Here is a 23349-nt window from a genome sequence, read left to right on the forward strand (position 1 = left end):
ATGGCTTTTACCAAGCGGTGCCATGTCCGCACCCAGGATGTAAACCAGTGAACCCTGGGCCACCGAAAAGCGGAACGTGCGAACTTAACCGCTGTGCCACTGGGCCAGCCCCAGAACTTTGGGGTAAATTTAATGAATGTTCAAAAATATCTCTTGCTGTTTGAATTATCCTTCTACCTTAAACTTTTGAAATGCTCAAAATTTTTTTAAAAATGACTCAGATTTCCTATTACAAAATGTTCATTTTTGTGTGTGTAACAAACATCATACGCTTTAGCTATAATCACTGGCCAGAGAGAATTTCTTAAATGTAAATGACAAAGGAAATGATTGAAGATTTCTGCAACCATGCTTCTAAATGAGGGTGGGAACAGTGTGGGCAGTTCCAAAGTTTAAAATAGAGAATATATGTGGATGTATATGAACATAATTGGCATTCTTGGATAGCTAAAACTAGCTGAACTGTGGCAGAAGCCCAAGTAATTACTGCTGGCAGATGCACAAATTGGGGGGTATTAATGATAAGAATAATGAAAACAAGACCACCACCAATACTGATGGATAATATTGATTGATTGCTTACTATGTGCCAGGTATTGTTCTAAGTGCTTTACATGGATTATCTGATTTAATCATTCCATAATTCCGTGGTATAGACACAAATGAGTAAACTGAGGCACGGAGAGGTTAAATGACTTATGAGTGTCAGAACCTGTATTCAAGCTCACTTTTGACTTTGGCACCAGTGTGCCTAACAGTGAGTTTTCAGAATATTAAATTAAAAGGTTTGTAATTTACAGTTATACTTTCCACAATTAAAAAAGAAAACATGAGTAATTATTTTTGATTTTTTCCTCTTTTCAGGCATTTCCCCCAATAATTTTCAAGAATACCTATCATTCAGCATCATAGATCTGAAAAACGAGTGGGATTAAGATCACTCTTTAACCATATCTTTATGGGTCTACAGACCAGTTATAAAGAGGTGTTATGTGAATCCGCTGTTGTCTTATCAGAGTTTAATGCTATATTATATAGGGCATTATGTTCACACAATAGAATTGAATCCACTACAGATATCCACATTAATATACAACCCAAACCTATATGGTAACAACATAATTAATAAGGCAAAAAGGTGAGAAGTAAAAGTAAAATACTATAATCTAGTGTGAAGTGGTGATATATGTGCAATGCTTCTTTGTTGAGCTCAAAATACGTTCTGTTTTCGTTTAAAAGACTGACAGGCTTGAAACGTATGCTTCCAAAGCCAAAAAGCGATTGTCTTATTCAGTAGCTTGCAAAGCATGTTAGCAAACAGGCAACACTGGCCGCCACCATATCGAGTTAATTCCGGTTCAGCGTTCCTCTGCCCCGGTCTCAGTGAGGGGTTTGAGGAATCCTTCTTTCCAGTCTACACAGTGAACTCAATTGAAGGTGGTAAGTCTCAATCTAAGGGTCGTCTTCCACTTTTTTCTGAATCCTTCTAAGATTATTTTTGGCTCTTTCAAAAGCAACAAGAAAGTAAAATTCTACCTGAAGCCGTTTTTCGTACTCCGTCCCTGAAATTCAGGTTTATGCTCTTTTATTAAAGCCACATATACCTATTTGTAAACGCTTAAAATAATTTCAGATTTTAAGATTTCCTGCTACCTACTTCCCTTGAGAGGTTTACTACAAGAGGAGTTTGTTTTATATTTTTATTTGCATTTGCTCAGTAATCAAACTTCACAGAAAAACTTAGTGGACAAGGAAAGTACTCTTGTGTTCTATGCTAAAGTGTGGTCGGTGACGTGGCCCGTCGTTGGGCGACCTGGCAAGAAAGACCCCATTGTAACACATCTGAGCAAAGGAACCGGAGTTTGCTGCCACGACGCAAAAAGTCTGCTTTTTTGAACTACGACTCAGCAGAGCTGGCGACAACCCTGCACAGCACAGCCGCCGAGGAGAAAGAGAGCGAGAGACTTGCTGCACGGAGAGCAAGAAACGCGATGCAGGCTTGGGACCCAAAAGCCGAAATCCCTTCTCAGCAGCGCCTCCCAAAGCCAGCCAGCCACTGCCTTCCCTAGGAGAAGGCGCGGAGTCCCCAGACCCACGCTGGCCGCACCCCAGCTATCTTCTTTTCCTCCGCCGCTGCACACAGACGAGCACGTGAGCGCGGCAGCCCGGCCCAGCTGTGCCTCAGCTGGCTGCCTCCTGATTGGCTGAGACAGACGTGGGCTGGGGTGGGGCCTGGCCGCCTGCGCCGTCCGCCATTGGCTCTCAAGGAACCCGCCTCCCCCTCAGGTGAGGCGGGCTTGCGTGAGCGCGCGCCGGTCCTCGCGGTCGGGCGCGCCCCCGATACTGTCCGACCCCCCCACCCCGCCCGTGAGCGCGCCCCCAAGCGCGCCTCCGCCCTAGCCCGCCCCCTGCCGCTGCCTCTGCTGCTCAGTGCACAGAGCCGCCTCGTCCGAGGGGACGCGAGGATCGCCCTCGCTGCCGCTTCGGCCAGCGCGTCGGGCTGGGCCTTGACAAGCAGCCCGAGGGGAGGCTCTTCTGAGCTGGCTCGGGACCCTTGCGGCTGCCGCCCGCTCCTCCTGCCTCTCGTCTCGCGGAGGGTTTTCCGCCTCGCATCCCCCTCCTCTGGCCGTGCCTCGCCATCTCTCCCGCGTGTGCAGGGAGCCAGCGCGTAGGCCGGAGCGAGCCTGGGGGCCGCCGGCCGTGAAGGCGTCGCGGGGACCTAGTCGCCATGGAGGGCGCCGGCGGCGCGAACGACAAGAAAAAGTAAGCCCCCTCCCTCGGCCGGCTGCGCTCTCCGCCCGCGCCCCCGCCGCGTTCTCGCGGGCGGGCCTCGCGTGCCGGGGGGGCGCCTTTTTGTTTCTGCCTCCCCTCCCCTTCCCTCCCCTCCCCTCCCCTCTCTCCCCCAGCCTCGCCGCCCGGCTCCCCTGTCCACGTCGCCATCTTGTCGTGGGGGGTGGGAGACGCGTCGAAAGTGCTTTCGGGGGCCGGGGGCTGAGCCCGCTCGGCCGCCCGGCCCGCCGCGGGGCCTCGCGCCGCGCTCCCTCGCCGCCCGCCGCCGGCTCGCCCTCTGCCCGACCCGGGTGGACTTCCCCGGCCTGGAAAGCCCGGGGAGAAGCGAGCCGAGCCCGGTCGCCGCGGTGCACCCGAGCTTCCGCTCTCCCGCCCCCATCCTCTCCGGTTCCATTGAAAACTCGGCCGCGGGGCGGACCCTGCGCGCGGGTCCCGGCTTCCCGGAGGCGCCGAGCGCGGGGCTCCCGGCCTGGGGCGCGGGGCCGGCCGCGGCGGGGGGCTGGCCTTTGTGCATTACGGATTTGCCGCGGTGGCCTTAAGATGCTAACTTTTGAGTTTGCACGTGCAGATTTGGTTTTGTTTTAATGGCCTTGAAAAACTTGCCTTGACTGAGAGTCGGAGTAACGGGAATTCAGAGAAATAGCAACATTTTAAAGAGTACATCAGAATTGGATACTTTTGTTTATATCACCTGTCAAGAGAGCCCAGACGGTATAAGTGAATAGATGCCTCATTCATTCTTGAAAATATTATGGTGAAAATGTAGCGGCTGGCTGAATTTGGACGATCATTTTTAATGAGATTGGAAAAAAGTGTATGATCAGAGCAAATGAAAGGCAGCACGAAAATGTTGCAAGATTTTTGAAACTGCCTTGTTTTCCTGAAATTGAAGTATTATTAAAGGAAAACCTTCAAAATATATGCGAAGTAAATAGTCATTGTATTAGAACTTAATGCAAGTTTTAAAAACACTTTTTAAGTTTGAGTCTAAATGGTATACTGTAGGATTAAGAATTATGAGTCGAACCAATGGGATTAAAAATGACCCCCTCCACACACACACGCCCGCACGATTGGGTCTGCTTTGATATTTTACCCTTTGAGGAAATCATTTTAAGGAATTGAAGATTTATAGTAAGTTGTGGTTAGTGTAGACTGGCTTTACTGTTAAGTCCTTCCACCCTTCTGGGAGAGATTAACTTCCCTAATCAGTATCAGCAGAAGATAAACTTGTTTGTGTTCTTGCTATTTTGTGGATCCTTTTCTGGTCCCGATTCAGTAGAGTGCTAAGTTCTCAGTTTGTGTACACCAGAGAAAGCTCTTATAAAATTCAAAAAGTAAGTAAACAGGTCTAGACTTAGTTCCAAGAGTTGCCAGGAATTAATTGCAGTTAATTTTGCAGAAGTGATTACAGTGCTTTTGATGAAATGATGGGGCTGCTATATTGTAAACCTAAGACAGATTACCTCTGTGTAGTGCCAATTTTCTCTCCTTATATGCTGAATCATACTTAAAACTGTGCATCAAGTTAATGCACCAGTCACTTCCTTTTTATAGGCAATATTGTACATATTTCTCCTTTGCAGTTTATCAGTTGAAAATATCATAAGCAGCTTTGATAAAAGCGAATTAATTAGCTACTGTGCATCACTCCTAATTCTAAACTAGTTCTTAGATTTTCCTCAGTCCCATCTATTATTTTTAAAATTTTCTTGTTTGAAAGTTTAGCAAATTTGGATCAGATTGAATCATATTTCTTAATATAGAGGTTCTTATAACTGAAAAATTCAGTTAAAACTTAATAAATGGTGGGTACTCAACTTTTAGATGCTATTTGTTAGAGATGTCTGGTTTTTATCCTTTTCTAATTAATAATTTTAAAACTTTTTGAAAAGATAACTGAGAGATTGAGGGGCAGGGATTTTCTGCTTAGAATTTTTCCACTTAAATGAGCCTTCCAGAGTCCAGGTCGGATAGACAAATTTGTCTTTTTTAAGGCTCTAGAAACTCAGAAGCTGAAGCATTGGAAGAAATCAGAGCAGAGCGTAGGTACGGTTGTAACAGATGTAACATAGGGCATTTCATGTTGATTCCTTCGTGGTAGGGGCTGCACTTAGTTAATAGCACATTGATATCGATTTTGAGATTTCTAAGAAATGTCAAAAGGTTCATTGTTCTGTTTCAGGCTAGGCTCCTTCAAAGTTTTCCAAAGCAAGTAGTTATTGGATCTTCAGGTAAAATCTCTGAGAATGAACATTCCGTAACTTCCTTCTTTAACTTTGGTCATTAAAAGTCAAGAAGTTCTCCTAGTGGTTAAGAGCGTAGGATCTGGAGCCAGACACTTGTGAGTTAGAGTCCAGCATTTTCACTTTGTTAGCTTTGTGAGCTTGAGTAAGTTACTGAATGCTTTCTGAGTCTATTTCATCCTTTTGAGGTGATGATAGTAATACTAACCGTCTTAGCACTTATTGTGACGATTAAATGAGATAATGCCCAGTACCTGGTTTAAGAGTTTGGGTAACTCTACGCTTGTAAGTAGGCATCACCTGTTTAATGTTCTAGTTTGAACTTCCACAACAATTAAAAACTCTTTTTTGCAAATCCTTCCAAATATTTCTTTGTTTTAGATCCTCTTCTCCCACCTTCATGCATCTTCTCTATACCTCCTAAAATGTAAAGACTAACATTGGATCCAGAGCTTTAAAAGGAGTTCTTTCTGATTAAAACAGTACATGTCTGAGTTATGTTGGCATCTAGCATCAGTTATTCTTGAGCATCGGATCTGGTGTCTACCTTAGGCAGCCTTCATCACGCTTCCTTATCCCTTTGTTTCCTCCCCTAATAGGTTACTTTGAAGACTAGAGTCATAAACACATATACTAGTAATACAGTACATTTCAGCAAAGTATGAGCAAGGCACGACAGTCTTAGGGACTGGCAGGAACTTAAAACGTTTTTTGTCTTGACGTCACAGTTTAGAGTAGACAGTTTTATAAATGTTAATCCAAGCTAAACATAATGAGTTGATAAACTACTCCCAGTAAAGCATATGAACCTGCATGGTAGAAAAACTGTCCTTTGCTTATAAATTCCTCCAGGAGTTAAGAGCATTGGCTTCCCTCTCAAGGCAAGGCTTTGAGCCTGAATTGTTAGTCTAATTTTTGTGGTTCTGTTTGTATGAAATCTCTGTTAGTGCGCTTGTCCACATGTCTGTGTTTACTGAACTATCATGTTGTTTTAGAGTGATAAAGTGTGGTAGTTCATTCTGTGGTCCACTGCAAAACATTTTGTGCAGTTTGGACAATGTCTAATCTTTCTGCCTGTTGGCTTCCAGCTCTAGTGGTGTTTGGGTTGTCTTTGCAGCTCTAATGGTTTTTGGGTTCAAGCTTAAGATTTTGTGGTTACATTCTATTGTTATTTAAGAGTGGTGTGTAGGAGGCTGAGGGGGATTAGTCTCTTGACTGAATTTTTTCTGAAGAACTCGTAATAGTTGTGTTTGGTGGTGAAATAAAAAACGGTTATCATGCCTGGATGTTAAATATTTGGGTTAGATTACGATGCTTGTTCACGTACACGTCCTCTTAAAATATAATTTTTAAAGATTTAGAAACTTCTTAAAATAATACATTCTTATCTAAGGTTGTTAACATAGGTCTGTTTCTCAACTAGGAGAAAATAACTAAAAGTGCTGCTGGATTCATTTTCTATTAAGAAATTGATTTTCGTTCATAAGAAGAACGTTCTCTTTTTCTTGTTTCTTTTTTTTAAATGTTGAGACTAATCCAGTTAGTGGATTTTACCCAGCCTTCTGCTACTTGTGATGTATGTGTTAAGCATGTTCTAACTAGAGGGTTAGAAAAAGAATTTGAAAGTAAGATAAGCCAGTCTTCTTGTTGCTCAGTATTTTTGGTAAAAGTATGGTGAGAATTTTTTAATTCACTATAGGTCTTGAAATTTTAAAAATAATTGTATCCCTCTGTCTCTTGGAGCATCGAGAATGAACTATGTTGCATGTGCTTGAGTTTTATATTGAAATTTGTGCCTTCTGCAATAAAAATTAATAAACCCATATCTATTTGCCAGATGTGACCCTTTTAGGAAAATATAATATGTAAAATCTAAATTTATAAAAACAAAATTTAAGTGATTACCTCATGATTTTTTTTTCTCTGTAGCTTTTGAAGTGATTTTGGGGTTTTTGTGATAAAAAACACGTAACATAAAATTTCCCGTCTTAACCATTTCTAAATGTACAGTTCAATAAAGTATATTCACATTGTTGTGTACCCAATGTCCAGAACTTTTTCATCTTATAAAACTGAAATTCCGTAATGATTAAACAACTACTCCCAATTTCCCCCTCCTCCTAGTCCCTGGCAACCATCATTCTACCTTGTGTTTCCAGAATTTGACTGCTAAATACCTCATAGTGGAATCATAGAGCTTTTGATTTTTAGTGACTGGTTTATTTCACTTAGCATAAATGTCCTCAAGGTTCAGCCATGTTGTAGTATTTGTGAGAATCTCCTTTCTTTTGAGGCTGAATAATATTCAGTTGTATACCAATTTTTTTATCCATCTTTAGATGGACGCTTAGGTTGCTTCCACCTCTTGGCTGTTGTGAATAGTAACTGCTGTGAACATGAGGGTGTAAATATCTCTTCAAGATCTTGCATTCAGTTCATTTGGATATATCTCCAAAAGTAGGATTTCTAGATCATATGGTAACCCTATTTTTAATTTTTTAAGGAACCGACATACTGTTTTCCATAGTGGCTGCACCATTTTACCTTTCCACCAACAGTGCACAAAGGTTGCTATTTCTCCACATCGTCCTCAACGTTTGTTATTTTCTGGCTGGTTTTTTGGTGGTAGCCATCCTAATGGATGGGTAGAATTGGTTGTGTTTTTAAGGGTTTGTTTCTGGATAATTAACCTTCTTAAAGCTAATGACAGAGAACAGTTGCCAGTGGAAGATTTATCAGAAGTGAAGTTAAGCACCTCTAAAATAAGAATTAAGTTTTTCTAGTGACTTAGAAAGATTTGGTTTGCCAGTACTTTTTCAGAAAAATACTTATTGTTTAGAATGGTGTATACTTTTTCTGTTGTTGATAAAATCCCATTTAATTAGTAACTTTGTTTAACAAGACTTGAAACAATAATTGAAATGACTTATTTTTATAAGAAAACTGTCCCCAGCATGTTACCTTTTAGTTGTTCTCGTGATCTCAACTGTCACTTATGAGTGTTTCTCCATTTTAAATTTCATTTGGTTGTAATATTAAACATAAAGATGATTTTCAAAATTTATTGTTTTGTAAATGGGACAAAAATCTATTGATGGAACATAACTATAGTTCTTCACCCAGTTGTTTTGAAAGTCACAATATATTTAGACAAATTAAAAGTGTTGACTAGTTAATATTGCAGTTTTCACTCATTAGAGACGGTTCCCTGTGCTTCTGCCCTTTTCCTAATAGTTTGTGAGAATTCGTTTTTCCAACTGAAAAGTACTGTGGTAAAAATAAGCATAAAATTTAATGGCAGAAAGCTTAAGTCTTTAAGAGGTGGGATATATTTCTGTTGATAATAAATCTTTTCTTGTACATTCAATGCTAACCAAATTTCTTTAAAGTGACCCCCTCCTCTTTTTTCAATTATAAAATTGAAACATATTTCAATGGGCAAGATCATAAATAGACTGAACTTGAAACTTGTGATATAAAGGAGAGTACTGGCACATAGTGAGCTCTTAATAAGTATTTGAAGAAAAAGCAGAGAAAGATTTTAAGATTTTTATAAGATTTTTTTGGAAGTCATTATTGTTCCCTCTTCTGTGTCCCACTTTTCATTGGGATTTTTCTTATACTTGGGAATCCCTTATGCTGCTTTAGAACTTTCTTTGGTCTTGAATTTTAATTTTTTTGTCATTTAAAAAATATTTATGGTATGTGTTAGAACCAGGCTAGAAAACATATTTTGTTAATAAATACAGCTGTGTAACATGTATTCGGCTTGAAAGTAACTTAGTACACTACTTTAAGGTATGTTAAAAGTTAGTGCCTCTCAATTCTATATAATCAGAACACTGAGTAAAAAGTTTACTAAAAGAGGCATATGTTATGGCTGTGAAAAGTCAGTTCAGTATATGTGTGGAAAGTATTTTTACCCTTATTTCATCTTCTGCAAACATTTCTTAAGTCTACTCTAAACTTCCAGAAAGTTTGGACCAGTTTATACTCTCTAACTGTATATAGGAATGCTATTTTCTTGTACTTTATCATCATTAAAATTGTTTTTAATTTGAAACACTGGCAGTTGAATAAGAGTATTAGGATTCTTTTTATTGCAAATGATGAAACACAACTCAAACTGGTTTAAGGGGAAAGGGCAGTTTTTGGCTCACAATCTAGCTTTTGTTTAAGGGACAGTTAGGTCCAGAGTCTCAAGTGATGTCCTCAGAGTGTCATCCCTGACTTTCTCTTAAATATTATTTGGTTTATATGCCTTTGCTGTATTTGCATGTTGGCCTCATTCTGCCACTGACAGGCTATCTGTATGGTATGAAAGATGGCCACTGGCGTTCCCAAGCCTGCATCCACACAGTTTGTGATTAAAAAATGAAAAGAATCTCCCTCTTCTAGTGTCCATGTGTCGGGTTCCTGGATGAATGCCAGTTTCCCTTGCTTGGCCTGTTCATTTTTAACCATGTCAGTGGGGTTCCCTGATTGTATGAGTAAATGTCTTATTGTAGGTTATTTGATTGTCTTGATGTAAATTGTTAATTATCTCTTTATACAGGTCTCTTGATTAGTGCTGGTCTTGTAATGAATAGGCTATGGGTTTTTGTTGCAAATCACCTGAATTCATATTCTACAGGGTTTTCTACCAAACATAGTCATTCTGCAGCTGTTCTTGCTGTGCGGTTTGGGAAGCTTAGAGTCTCTTCTACTATGGATTAGGGTTTTCATTTCATTTCCTTATGAAAGAGGTAGTAATGACTAATGGGCTTTAGAGTCTGGCTGCTTACTTGGCCACCTAGTAGCTGTTGCATTACCTCTCTGGGTCTCATTTTCTTCATCTGTATATCAGGATGATAAGAATAATTGTCTCTGAGGATTGTTGTGAGGATAAAAGAGATATTAACCCACATGAAATAGTCAGTATGGTTCTTGGCACAAAGTAAGGGCTTAATAAACTAGAAGCTATCATTATATTCATATTATTATAACATTTATTAAGTTGCTTTCAGAAGCGCTTTGCTCCCTTGAAGTCTCCTGATGTTGTCTAGAATCACTCAAGCCTTCTTTGGGACAGTCTGACAAATGCCGATGTCCTTTGGACCAAACCGTCAGTGAACTTATAATAATGGTAGAATAGTTAGTACTGCTTTTCCTCTACGTTGATTTTTTCTGCAAGAATATCTGGCCTTTGCAAATTAAATGAAGATATTTTATTGTGTAGACATGTTATTCTAAAATAATCATTTTCCATATTGATAACAGTAAAGGAAGAAAAATATTCTCAAGGGTGTTTATTTGGCTTTTAGAGAATGGGAAATTAAGAAAGCCTACTTTGGCATGCACTTTTGTTGTCAAGAATTCATTAAATGTGTTTTAACCTGTTTGCTGAGGAAAGTTGGAAATTGCTTGCCTTTGCAGATAACATAGCTAAAATGTTTAAATGGGTTGTATGTCAAACCACTTGTTGGAGCCTTCAGTGTGAATGGTGGAAGGGGTATTTTCTTGGATAATGTGAACAAGTTGATTTATTTCAATAGTTAAAAAATGTTTTTCAACCCTAGACCACTACTCAAGCACCTACTCACTATGGGCTATAACAGATTACAGTCATGCACTGCATAACAACATTTAGGTCAACAGTAGACCACATATATGACAGTGCTCCTATAAGATTAGTACCATATAGCCTAAGTGTGTAGTAGGCTGTACCATCTAGGTTTGTGTAGTACACTCGATGGTGTTCACACAACAACAAAATCACCTAATGACGCGTTTCTCAGAATGTATCCCTGTCATTAAGTGGCCCATGGCTGTATTGTGCATTTATTTGTTCAACAGATATGTGTGCATCTAATTTGTCAAGCAGAGCATAGAATTTTTGATGGCTCAGGCCACAGTTGAATATTCAGTTTTTGGTATTAATTGATTCGTCCATAACGTATTCCTTTTTTTTTTTTTGGTACACTGTGATTTCAAATTTGAGGTTCTTGCAAAATAGTGACTTTAGGATTTAAGTTTTGTTACTTTAATCAGCCATCACAGGAACATCTTTTATAGTTGTATTTACTAATTTGGCCAGTCTGCTTTGAGAATTTTCTTAGACACACACAGAAAACACTCTCACAAGACAGTCTATTCATTTTTGGCAGCTCTAAATGTTAGAAAGTTCTTTATTTCAATATTTCTTAACCCTGACTAATGTTTAGACTAACATTTAGATGTCTTTTGGAGCATAGTAATCCCTCAAAGTAATAACCTTTGAGATGTGTCCAGTGACCTCAATGCGAGTATATCACATTAAAAAATAGAACCCTGTTCCTTTTGGTGATCCTTTGGTACCAATTGGATCATAAACAAATGCAACCTCAAACGCAGAAGGCTTGTAGCAAGAATATAGGCCTGTATAGAGATCATTTAGATGATCCAGAATATGCTTTTTCTTCTCTTTTTCTTACATTGCCACCAAAATGAGAACACTTTTTATCTCATAGAGTTTACCCTCAACATGGCTTTAACTCTATTGACCAAAGCCCCTGCCGTGTTGTAACGCTCACTTCTTGCTCTCTGGAGTTGCATAAATCATCAAATCTGCCTTCCATATGACATTCTTTTCAAATATATGAAGGTACTTATGTCTTTTCCTTCTATTCCTAAGTAAAAACATCCTCACATTTCTTTAATCTTTTAAGAATTATATGTTAAGCATCTGATTTGTGGAAAGGTATAGGCTTTATTAAATATGGAGACTTCAGTCTCAGATGGAATCTGAGATCTGCCACTTACTAGTAGTGTTACTTATCCCCTTTTTATAGACAACAAAGCAGGATCAGAGGGTATTTGGGAAAATTTATTTGTTAGCATTGAATTGGATGGATTAGTATAGGTAGCAAACCAAGACATTTGCTTCAAGAGAGCTTCTCCTTTGTCATCATTTCTAGAATCTTCATCATGGTCAGGGTTTAGAACTAAATAGGAAAAATCTTCAGGGTGTGGTTTCTATGTGTATACTTCTATTCCTGTATATGTGATTTTTTATATCATATTATTATATCTTATGTATCTTCTGTTATATTTAAGCAAATAAGGACACATTCTTCTAAATACACATATACACATGCACACAAAGTTAGTTCTATTACTGTCAGAAAGGGAAAGAGAAAAGCATTTACAAGCTGAGAGGGAGGTAATACAAAGGGACAAGAGTGATAGAGTAGGTGATATGATTTCGGAAAGCCTTTAACACACAGCTGTTACCCAGGGACAGTGGTTCTTAACTGTTTGATGTCTGTGGCATTCATAAAGAGATGAAAAGGAGATTTTTAAAAAATTGTTTCAGAGGATTGAAAAAAACATTCCACTGTTATCACATTTTTCATTTGGTCACCTTTGAAGCCTAACCATGATCTTATATTTTTGAGGCACAGTTATTGGGTTTTATTAAGCACGCACTCAATTACTGGCTTGTCTTTGAGTTGCACCTGTAGCTTCTTATTCCCACCAGTTGTACTTTGCTCACCATAGTACTGCCCAACCCACTTAGTTCAGAGTTCCACCTGACAGACATAGTTGTCATAGTATTCGTATGTAGTTGGAGCTAAAAATAAATTTTTCTTGTTTTTCAGAATTTGCTGGCTAACCTGTTAAAACTCTACTATAAGAACTGCTAATGGTTCTCAAAATTCTGTGGTTTAAGAATCAGCTGGGTGTTTACTTACTATAATGATTCCCAAGTACCCACCCCCAGAGATTCTGATTTGGTAATTTTGTGATGGCAACCAGTAATCTGTAAATTGTATAAGCACTCAGATGAAACACGACCCTTGAACAGCTAAGAGTGCTCATCAGAGTGATCTGTGAGATTGCTTTTTAAACAGACATATCAAGCCTACAATTTGAATTTCCAGGGTTGGAATCTAGGCATGTATATCTGAAAAAAAATGGTCTGTTGGTGATTGTGATGCACACCACAGTCCAACCATTGACTAGTCTAAGTCCGTAGCGTATTTTGTAGTTACTGAGTTCTAAGTATGTGGCCGTCTTAATGTCTTAGAGGTTGGATATGTTTCCTGTATTTGTAAAGCATTTGGGCAGATTTTTTTAAGAAAAAGTATTTAATAAACCATTTTTGAGTGTTGATAAACAATCTTTTACTTCTCTGGGCACTTTTGAAGGACACACAATGATAGAAAAGAGAGGCTGAAAGTTCTCCAGACCAACATCATTGGTACTTCCTGCTAATCTATTAGAAATGCAGCTTCTCAGGCCCTATCCGGAGCTGAATCAGAAACTCTAGGGGTAAGTCTCAGTAATCTGTGTTTTAAGAATCCCTCCAGGTGATTATGATGCAAGCTAAAGTTGGAGAACCTCCGTCTTAGAGTGAAAGCTTCACTTACACGTTTTTGGTTTTATTTAGCTAGTACTTTATACAGTAGGGGAGCAAAGACTTTCTGAGAGGCTGAATACCGATTCTGAACCAGGAGAGATCTGATTTAAACCAGTATTCAGGAATAATCTAGAAAAAAAAGCATATTCTTTTTACAAACAGAACTTCAGTACACATTAATGTAAACAGTTATAAATCTATTAGCTAATTAATAAATTTTATTGATGTGTAAGTAGAATATTCACACATTAATGCTAACCCAGATGTGGTATAGATGTCATTTTCAAAATGTACCCTCTAATTTAAAAGTGATTCTTGGGGCCAGCCCAGTGGCCGAGTGGTTGAGTTCGCGCGCTTCACTTTGGCGGCCCAGGGTTTCACCAGTTTGAATCCTGGGCGACGACGTGGCACTGCTCATCAAGCCATGCTGAGGCGGCGTCCCACATGCCACAACTAGAAGGACCCACAACTGAAAATACACAACTATGTACCAGGGGGCTTTGGGGAGAAAAAGGAAAAATAAAATCTTTAAAAAAAAAAAGTGATTTTTTTTTTGTCCGTTTTACTGCAGCATTAGAAAATCAAGTATTTAAGCATTTTTGTGAGGTTATTGAAAAAGGAATAATCCATCTTTTCTCTAACTGAGGGAATTTGGGAGATACTACCATACAAGTAAGATAATGATTACACAAACCAAGAAATTTAAGTTGCTTTCAAAAATAAAATAGTATATGCATTCTGAATATTTTTTTCTTTAGAAACAAACTGTTTTATGTGGTTTTTGGAATTTCAAATATGAAATGCCTAATTTTCAAAATCTGAAAATTAGACTAGAATGAGAAACTGAAAATAGTGAATTATATTATTGCTTACTCAGTCTTTACTTTCCACTTCCCGGAAAGAAATATGATCGTTCCTGCTTTATTCCAAAAGTGAAGAAAAAATTTAACTGTTTTTAATTAGTCTTTCTGGAAAACAAGTTTAAAAGTTAGATGACTGCTTATTTCAGGTTTTTCTGACAAATGCAGGTACATCAATAGTGTCAGTTCACTGGTGAATTTTTCTTAAAGTACAAAGTAATGTGCTATTGAAACTGCTGTTGTTAGTATTTGTAAACTTTGTTAACACTGTATATCATTGTATCTTTCTGGGTTTATAAGTTATGTGTCTGTGTATACATATATATACATTTATATATACATATGCATTACACACACACACGTAAATGGATTCATGCTCAAATTTTGTATTACTTGCTCTTTTCATGTAATACTATATTGTTTCATCTTCTATAAGCACAGATTAATTTTTGTAGACTTTGTCTTATCTCCTAAAATTTTATGTTACTTGGTTTTAAAGAAAGATTATTCCCATGGCTAGTGTTTTGTCAGTTACAGATTGACCCTGGTAACTACTGTTGAATAAAGACAAGATACATAAAGATATGTTTGTCCTTGAATGTAAGCTCCACGAGGGTAGAGACTTGGTCTGTTTTGTTTATTGTAATATGCCCCATGCTGAGAACAATGTCTGGTTCATAGAAGGATCAAGAAATATTTGTTAAATAAATGAATGACATTCTCGAACATAAATATCCTAAAGATTCATTTTTAAGTTTATTGATTAGAACTCAGAATACATTTTCCCAGAGAAAATAATTATAAATAATAGTTAGCTAGCTGTCCTGAAAATGTAGTTTATATTTAATTTGAAGTATCAACTTTTTGCTGTTTCTCCATTGAGTAGGGATTTTTTTTAATATTAAACATTGCTGGTTTGAAGTATTCTGGTTTGACAGCAATTACCAGATGGAAAATTTAACCACAAATCCTATCAATAGTAATAATACTCCTAATAATAAATGTAAAATACTTGTCTAAGAGTAATCCATCTTGGGGGAAAAAGCCAATAGGATTAGAAATCAGCTTAATGAAAACTTTGATGTCTTATGATGAGAATTACAACAATTTCTTGAAAAATATTGTAGAAAACAAAGTGAGTCAACTCTCACATTTCCAATTGGCTAGGAAGACACGTTTATAAAGGTGATAAAGGTGTTGATTTAATTGGTTAACAATATTAACTATAACTCATGCATTTTCCTGACCACATTAGCTTAGGATAAAACAATAAGAAATTGAGTCTAGATCACAGTGGTAAGGGAAGTAATCTTAAACCGTAAGCCTTTTTTCAGCAAATTGGTATACTAGTTTCTCAGGTCTCTCCCTATTCCTCTAAATCTTTTCTCTGGCAAGATCAGTGACTTTCTTTGGTGATGATATTGGTGCTATTCACTGTTACACTGCTGGTGAAATTTTTTTTATTATTAATTTATTTGTATTGTTTTTGAGGAAGATTAGCCCTGAGCCAACTGCTGCCAATCATCCTTTTTTTGCTTAGGAAGACTGGCCCTGAGCTAACATCCGTGCCCATCTTCCTCTGCTTTCTATGTGGGATGCCTACCACAGCATGGCTTGCCAAGTGGTGCCATGTCCGCACCTGGGATCCGAACTGGCAAACCCCAGGCCACCAAAGTGGAACGTGTGCACTTAACCGCTGCACCACTCGGCCGGCCCCTGAATTTTTTTAATAGCTTTTTTTTTTCCTCTAACTTACATTTAGTATGCTCACTTATATTTGAAAGTGCATATCCAGATAATCACAGTCAGTCCAAATAGTATGCCTTGTTTGTAGTACTGATATTGTTACGCTGTTTAAGTATGATTGTAATGTTGTAGGATCACAGGAGCACTAATGAAACACAAATTCAGGGATCCCAGAAAGAATGTTGAAGGGGCAGTCAGCCTACCATGGGCTGAAGTCAAGGTCAAATAGCAGATTTGGGCCAAATACTAAAGTCAGGTAGAGCTTATGCACATCCCTGCTAAGAATACAAAGATGAATGAGGCCTCCAAGAAGCTTTAAGAATTGTAGAGGAAGATAAATACAGCAAAATAACCAGAGTGGCCAGATGTAGGGGAGAGGAGCAGTTTTGGAAGACAGAACAGAGACAAAGTGCTTTTGGAGTGGAATCTTGAAAGTTTTTCACAAAAATCTACCAGGTCACATATTGAGAAGGGTACCCCAGGCAAAGAGCAGGGTGAGCAAGCAGAAAGGAATGAACTATTATGCTTTTGAGTAACTGCATTGTGGCCAAAGAATGTGGGAAATGATGAGGAGGAAGAGATGGGCAGGGAACTAAGGAAGGGAGGATTTCCTTTTAAAATAATTACACTTTGTCCTGTGTATGTTTGATGTGATTTTAAGTGAGATAATATCATATTTGTTATTTAGGCAGGATCATTGTAGTAATTTGAGGGAGAAATTAAAGCAAAGTAACAATGAAGACTAATTCAGTCAGGGGTTCCCAAATCTCACTGTGTCATATGCATCTTGGGAGTTTTTAAAAACCCAGATTTTGGGGCCCTGCTTCAGATCTACTGAATCAGAATTTACAAAGGTGGAGCCCAGAAGTTTGAAATGTTGAATTCAAGTAGTTATGATGCAGTTAGACCAGCATTTGGAAATATAGCATTAGGTAAATATTTCAGTAGACTAAGTGGGAGGCTTTCAAAGTTCCGTGAGGGCTGTTCTGCTTATGACTACGTTCCTGGTACCTACACAGTGCATGACACTCAATAGATGCCCAATAAATATTTCCTGAGAAAAGGAGGTTATTCTGAGGTTCAGAAAGGCCACTTTCCATCTAATGTTTGGTTCTCTCTAGCCCTGGTGGTGTTACTGGGCAAGGGTCTGCTCCCTGATGCACATAGAAGCCAATACTATGGTCCCGGCTTTTGAGAGAAGAGCTTTATTGCATTGCCAACCAGCAAGGAGACAGAAGGCAAAGCTCAAATCTGTCTCCTGGAGCTGAAGCAGGAAAAACTTTTAAGGAATTGGGAGTGGGAGTGGTTATACAAAAGGATAGCTTGGGGGAGTCTGACTGGAGGGTGGGAGTGTAACAGTCTTTAAAGTCCGCTGTGCTACAAATCAAGGGACCACTTGCTTCTTATTAGGTTCCTCGCTCTACTTTCTCCTCACTTTGAGTTCCATAGTTAGGGAACTCTTGGTTCCTTTGTGGCTTGAGGTCATCAGAGGACAAAGTTTCCATCTTCTGAGCATGCTGCAGTTATATGACTTGCAGATTTTGCTTATTGCCCCTGCAAGATAACTTTGATATTTTGTTATTGATACAACAGGGCCAGTACAAATTGGTCTGTGATGGTTACAGTACTCTAGTGGTTAAGATTCAGCACTCTCACCACTGCAGCCCACGTTTGTTTCCCAGTCAGGAAATCGCTCCGCCTGTCTGTCAGTTGTCATACTGTAGTGGCTGCCTGTTGCTGTGATGGTGGACAGGTTTCAGTGGAGCTTCCATACTAAGACAGACTAGGAGGAAGAATCTGACTACTCCTTTCGGAAACAATAGGCCATGAAAACCCTATAAATAGCAGTGGAGCATTGTCTAACACAGCACCAGAAGGAGGAGGATGGTGCAAAAAGACCTGGCAGGGTCCAGTCTGCTGTACACAGGGTCACTAGGAGTTGGAATTGACTTGAAGACACTAACAACAAGAGCTGTTAACACAGTGCCTGGCACCCATGTTAGAAGGGGAGAATTTCTCTCGTGGTACTTTGTGTGATTAGATACCTGGCAGCTGGCTTATGCCTAGACAGATCTCCTGAAGTGAGTATGCAGATATGTTTTCTTTGGGGATCCAGATGTTGAGCAAACAGAACACCAAGAGTAGTGAGCTAGGATGTTCAAATGGCTTCTCTGTACAAATTACAAATAAAGCCTAGTGGGAGTTTATGAGGTAGATTCAATTTCTGTCCTCTGATTCTCTGCCCTTCTTGGCTGGCAGTACCCGTGAAAGGTTGCCTTGATTTGACCAGCTAGTGGACAGTGGAGCAGAGAGCATCGCCATTGTAGGTGCCTTTCAGTTAGGATTTTGGATTTACCAGCAGACTCCAGGAAAGAGCCTCGCCATGAGTTCCTCAGAATAGCTTAAGATCAAGTCCTAAATTCCAAAGGCAGCCGCTATTCCTCTCCTTTATGTCTTTGGTGAGGTGGAGTAGACAAATTTTGAACTTTACAATAATGGCCTAGACTTAAGAATACTTATCTTGGAATTAGAGTGCGTTTCTGAGAGGCAGCATAGTCTAGTTGTTTCCGAGTCAGACTGCTTGAGCATGAATGCAGGCTCTGCCATTTATTAACTGTGTAATCTTGGGTAAGCTGTTTAACCAGGTTCCTTATCTGTAACATGGTCGTAGTAATAGAGATTAAATAAGGTAATAGGTGAAAAATGTTTAGAATACCACTGTGTACATAGTAAGCACCAGGTATAGATGTTTGGATTTAAAGCTGCAGGCCAAAATGCCAACTAAAGAATGTGAAATTTCCTTGTAATTTCCTCTGGCCTGAGACTTTAAGAAGTGCAGGCAGTTAAAACAATGAGATAGTTTTCACCTATTAGCTTGGCAAAAATTAAAAAGATAAAAAAGATCCATAATAGATAAATGCATACACACATTCATGGACTGGCAAAGACAAAAATGGGTACAGACCTGAAAGTTTTTAAATCACCAAATAATAGAATTGAGAGAGTTTTTTTTTTTTAATGTATGCATTAACTTTATTAGAAATGTCTTCTTGTCTTTGAACATTTTGAATGATTCTGAATCACAGTTCTTAAAGTCACATGTGTTTAGAATCAGGAGCTCTAACAGACTTTTCTTGTGCAGTTAGTAGACAACACAGATAGATGACTTCAAATATCTGCACTTATTTTCTGTTCTTGCTAATCTAAAGAATAACAGGCGTTCTCTGTAAAATGGCTGTTGCATATTCATGAACTTTGTACACAGGAAGCTTAATAAGACAGTGGCTCTAAATTATTTTCCTAAACATATTCCCTACACAAAATAATTTCAAGATGTAATTGTTAGCTTCTTGTCCAGTACTCTATGTTAAATAATAATAAAATAGTAACTATGTGAAAACAATAGTACCACAAAGAGTGAGCTATTTTGCTAGTTTATTCAAACATTAGTTCTAGAACAGTAATGGAAATGAGTAAGCAAAGTATCCAAAAGACGGAATTTTTACTGTACTCTTACTGATTTCCAGAATGACAAATAGTACCTTATGCAGACATACCAGTAGCAGAACTTTACTTGATCTGTACTTAATAAAAACAACATAAATGGAATTGATAATTTAGAATGATAATAGTGACCTTATTTGCATGCTAAAAATCTGCCTCTTTCCTTCTGGTTTATAAACCTTTTATTGTGTAATATAAGTAGTAAGTAAACTAACAGTACAGGATTCATCTCTGTGGGACCTAGACCACACGTCTAACAGAAATAATTCCTGATCAGTACTGTAAATTCTGTGGGGGTATGACCTGATAAAAAGAGTCTTCCTGTGAATAGACAAGAAGCTGGCAGTTCAGATGCTGAAACTCTAAGAACTTTCGAAGCTTTAGCTGTAAGCTTAGAAATGTTTTAAGAGCTTCCATAGTCAGATGTGAAGATCAGATAAATTTCTTCGTTAACTCTTTATTGCAGGTCTCCTTATTGCTTTATGTCTAGATTGATTACATAATAGAGGACATACTGATTTTTATCACCTTCTTCATCTAATTTAGGTTTGTCAACTCTTGAAGTAGTATATTACTTGTTTTATTGAGGCTTATTTTTCTTCTAGAATTCTGGCTTATGCTCAAATTCTTATTTTCACAGCCTTCACTAGCTTAAATATATTGTCCTTTAAGTGTTTTATCCAAGCTCACATTTCTAATAGATTTGCCTTATAAATTTAGTTGCCACATCTTGGACAATCATTATCTTCAAAGTTCTGGACAATACAAGTATTTCTAAAGACGGAGATAATCCATCACCATGTTTACCTTGATCAGATACCCTTTAAAAGCATACAGCAGGTGATACAAGGATTTAAATTTTTCACCAAGTGTTTCATTTGGGTAGTCATTTGTCGGTAGCTTAGATTTGGTAGAGTAATTAAGAGAAAGAGGGAAGTAAGTCAGTCTGATGAAAGTTGCTGATAAAATTCTGATCACCTGGACTAACTGTGGCATTTGAACTAATATTCAGTTTCTCCTGAGATCATCGATCATCACTCCTTTTTGGTGGTTTTGCTTGAACCAGGTGGGAATCTGTTTCCCATACCATCACTGCCTCTCACCTGCCAATCCAAGAGGGGAAGGACGCGAGAGAAACAGTATCGAGATGCTAGGGCCAGTGGGGACACACTGGGTCTCTCCCCTAGACTCCAAGAACTCCAGTATGGGTGTAAAATAGATTTTAAAAACTTTATTATTGTACATTTTATTTAAGTTTAAAACATTTACTTAAAGTCAGTGAGAACAATGAGGCAGTTCGAATGCAGATAAAACATTAAGTTGTTGACTGTTGACATTGTTGCATTTTCATGGTAGCCCCAGCATCTAATTTATTTTTGTGGCTTTTTAAAATTGTACAGTATTGAGAAAGTCCTGATTTGCACAGATAAGTAGTTGCAAGTAGTAGAAGTTTTTATTTTATTTATTTATTTATTTTTTGAGGAAGACTGGCCCTGAGCTAACATCCGTGCCCATCTTCCTCTACTTTATATGTGGGACGCCTACCAGAGCATGGATTTTGCCAAGCGGTGCCATGTCTGCACCCAGGATCCGAACCGGCGAACCCCAGGCCGCCGAGAAGCAGAACGTGCAAACTTAACCACTGCGCCACCGGGCCGGCCCCGAGTAGCAGAAGTTTTTAATAGCTTACCTTAAATCTCAAGATACTCAGGTTAAATTGATCTAGAGGCATGAATTGAAATTCTTGTATCAAAGTTCAATTACTAACAACAGCAAATGTTCTATTCCTTATTAAAGTATAAAAATCAGGTAAGCACAAACTTGAGTAAGTTCTAAAACGATATTATCACTATTGTCACATTGTAACTGTTGGATATTCACTTGTTATTACACAACATCACAGGAGCCTACGCTGAGAACCCTGCCTCTTTTTTGAGAATATGTCTCCAATTGAACCTTGTAGCTTTGCAGATCATTTGGAAGGAGAAGAGATTTGAGGTGGAGACAGTTATCCTACTTCATAGGATGTAAGGAGGATTAAGTGAAATAATGCTGGCAAAGTCTTTAGTATACTGCTAAGTGCTCAATAAATGGTCATGGCATTTTCAATATTTAATAACTGATTTAATAGGATTCAGTTGAGGGTCATAGGAGAGCACCTGAGAATTCAAGATAGAAGCAAGCAGTATTCTCCATTAAGATGATGAGACCCTGGAAGATCAACGGCTGTGGAGTAAAAGAACACTTGGGTTCAACCTTATAGGTTGTCATGAGAGAACTAGTTCCCAGTAGAGTAGTGTTTGGCACATAGTAGGTTTTAATAAATGACTATTAAAGAAGCAGCTAAGGACAGAACCAAGTTTAGCCTTGTTTACTTTCAGCTGGGTCAGGAGGAATAGATGTTGCTCTGCAGTTAAGCAAAGGAAGATACCTCTGCTTGGTATGACTTAGGAAAATCTTTCTGACTGACTTTATTCTTAGAGGAGTTCCCTAAAGATACATCATTGTATTGACACCTTTATTAATCTTTGTTAACCTATTCCTATAAATTCTTAGTATTGTGCCCCATCTTTTTTTTCTTCCATACCCTTGCATTTATTTGGTAACTGTTCTGCCAGTAATAGATAAGGGGCTGCTAAGGGAGTAAATACCCTGAAAACAATAGCTTATAGCTGCCGATATAAATATCTATAGCTTATAGTCAGGATTGCTCATGTGGAAAGTGGAGGAGGGTGGGAAAGTATTGGAGTCAAAAGAAACTTGAGTCAGAAATTAGTTTGTAGCTATTACTATTCTGCCTGCCTAACAAGGCCTTTTTTCAGGTTGGTGTGTACAACTTTTTAGTTTCCCTAGGCTTAAGCATGATTTCTCTATGTTGAGACTACTTTTGAATGGCTTTGAAGATGCAGCCTTAGATGTACAAGCTACTTTTTCAGATTTTGGCTAAAACAAAAACATCCTGTCCAATTTGACATGCCAGGGAGGAAACACCTGTTTCACACAGGCTTAAAGCTTCGTCTTGGACTTCTTGTAAGAGTTCCTTATGTCTGCAGTAATACAAAAATTTGCATAGCTGTCTTTTACAAAAATACATTCATGTAGTAGACAAATCTGTACATAATTTAGTTACATGGCTTCTTCTAATCCTTCTATGGTAAGCAGAAAAATGTAAAATTAGTTTTATTCGAGCAAAGGCAAACTAACATATAAATTTCCTCTTTTCTCTCCCTCCTTTTTTGTTAAATAGGATAAGTTCTGAGCGTCGAAAAGAAAAGTCTAGAGATGCAGCCAGATCTCGGCGGAGTAAAGAGTCTGAAGTTTTTTATGAGCTTGCTCATCAGTTGCCACTTCCTCATAATGTGAGCTCACATCTTGATAAGGCGTCTGTTATGAGGCTTACCATCAGCTATTTGCGTGTGAGGAAACTTCTGGATGCTGGTGAGTTGTTTTACAAGGGCATAAAAGGCCTAAAAATTAGAAATTAAAAGTAATTAGAAATCGTATTTAGAAGGTGGTCATACTCTCAATTCTTCCTTAACATGATATCTTTTTTATTACCTGCTTTAACAGCTTCAGTCAGGAATTTTTAAGATTCTGGCTTTTTCTACCTCTTTTTCTCTTGCCTTACCTACCTGCCCACCTTCTTCTTTTAACAGCATGACCGTTCTTTCTCTTTTCAATTGTTTGCCTTGCTACATTACTTTAAATAATCATTAAAAGCATCTGGAAAATCTGGTTTTAGTCTTCCTGTCCTCTGGCCTTGAGTTCTGTGTTAAAAGGAGAGTGACAGGAAGCAAAATTTAAATATACAGAAAAAATATAC

General features: G+C 38.5%; 1 protein-coding gene and 1 long non-coding RNA gene across 2 annotated transcripts in view; one reads left to right on the top strand and one right to left on the bottom strand.

Moving 5' to 3' along the window:
* Positions 1 to 1382: 1382 nt before the first annotated feature.
* Positions 1383 to 23349, top strand: part of HIF1A (hypoxia inducible factor 1 subunit alpha) — a 43499-nt gene continuing 21532 nt past the window's right edge. The window contains exons 1-2 of the mRNA XM_070593142.1: positions 1383 to 2763; positions 22774 to 22964. Coding sequence (XP_070449243.1) covers positions 2729 to 2763; positions 22774 to 22964 — 226 coding nt within the window. The 5' untranslated portion in view covers positions 1383 to 2728. The remainder of the gene's footprint in view (positions 2764 to 22773; positions 22965 to 23349) is intronic.
* The window catches only part of LOC139079281 (uncharacterized), a 28495-nt gene continuing 24586 nt past the window's right edge, over positions 19441 to 23349 (bottom strand). Inside the window, exon 2 of the long non-coding RNA XR_011532753.1 lies at positions 19441 to 22993. This is a non-coding gene — a long non-coding RNA (uncharacterized lncRNA). The remainder of the gene's footprint in view (positions 22994 to 23349) is intronic.

The sequence above is a fragment of the Equus przewalskii genome, chromosome 25 (genome assembly GCF_037783145.1).
Source record: "Equus przewalskii isolate Varuska chromosome 25, EquPr2, whole genome shotgun sequence".
Taxonomy (NCBI): Eukaryota; Metazoa; Chordata; class Mammalia; order Perissodactyla; family Equidae; genus Equus; species Equus przewalskii.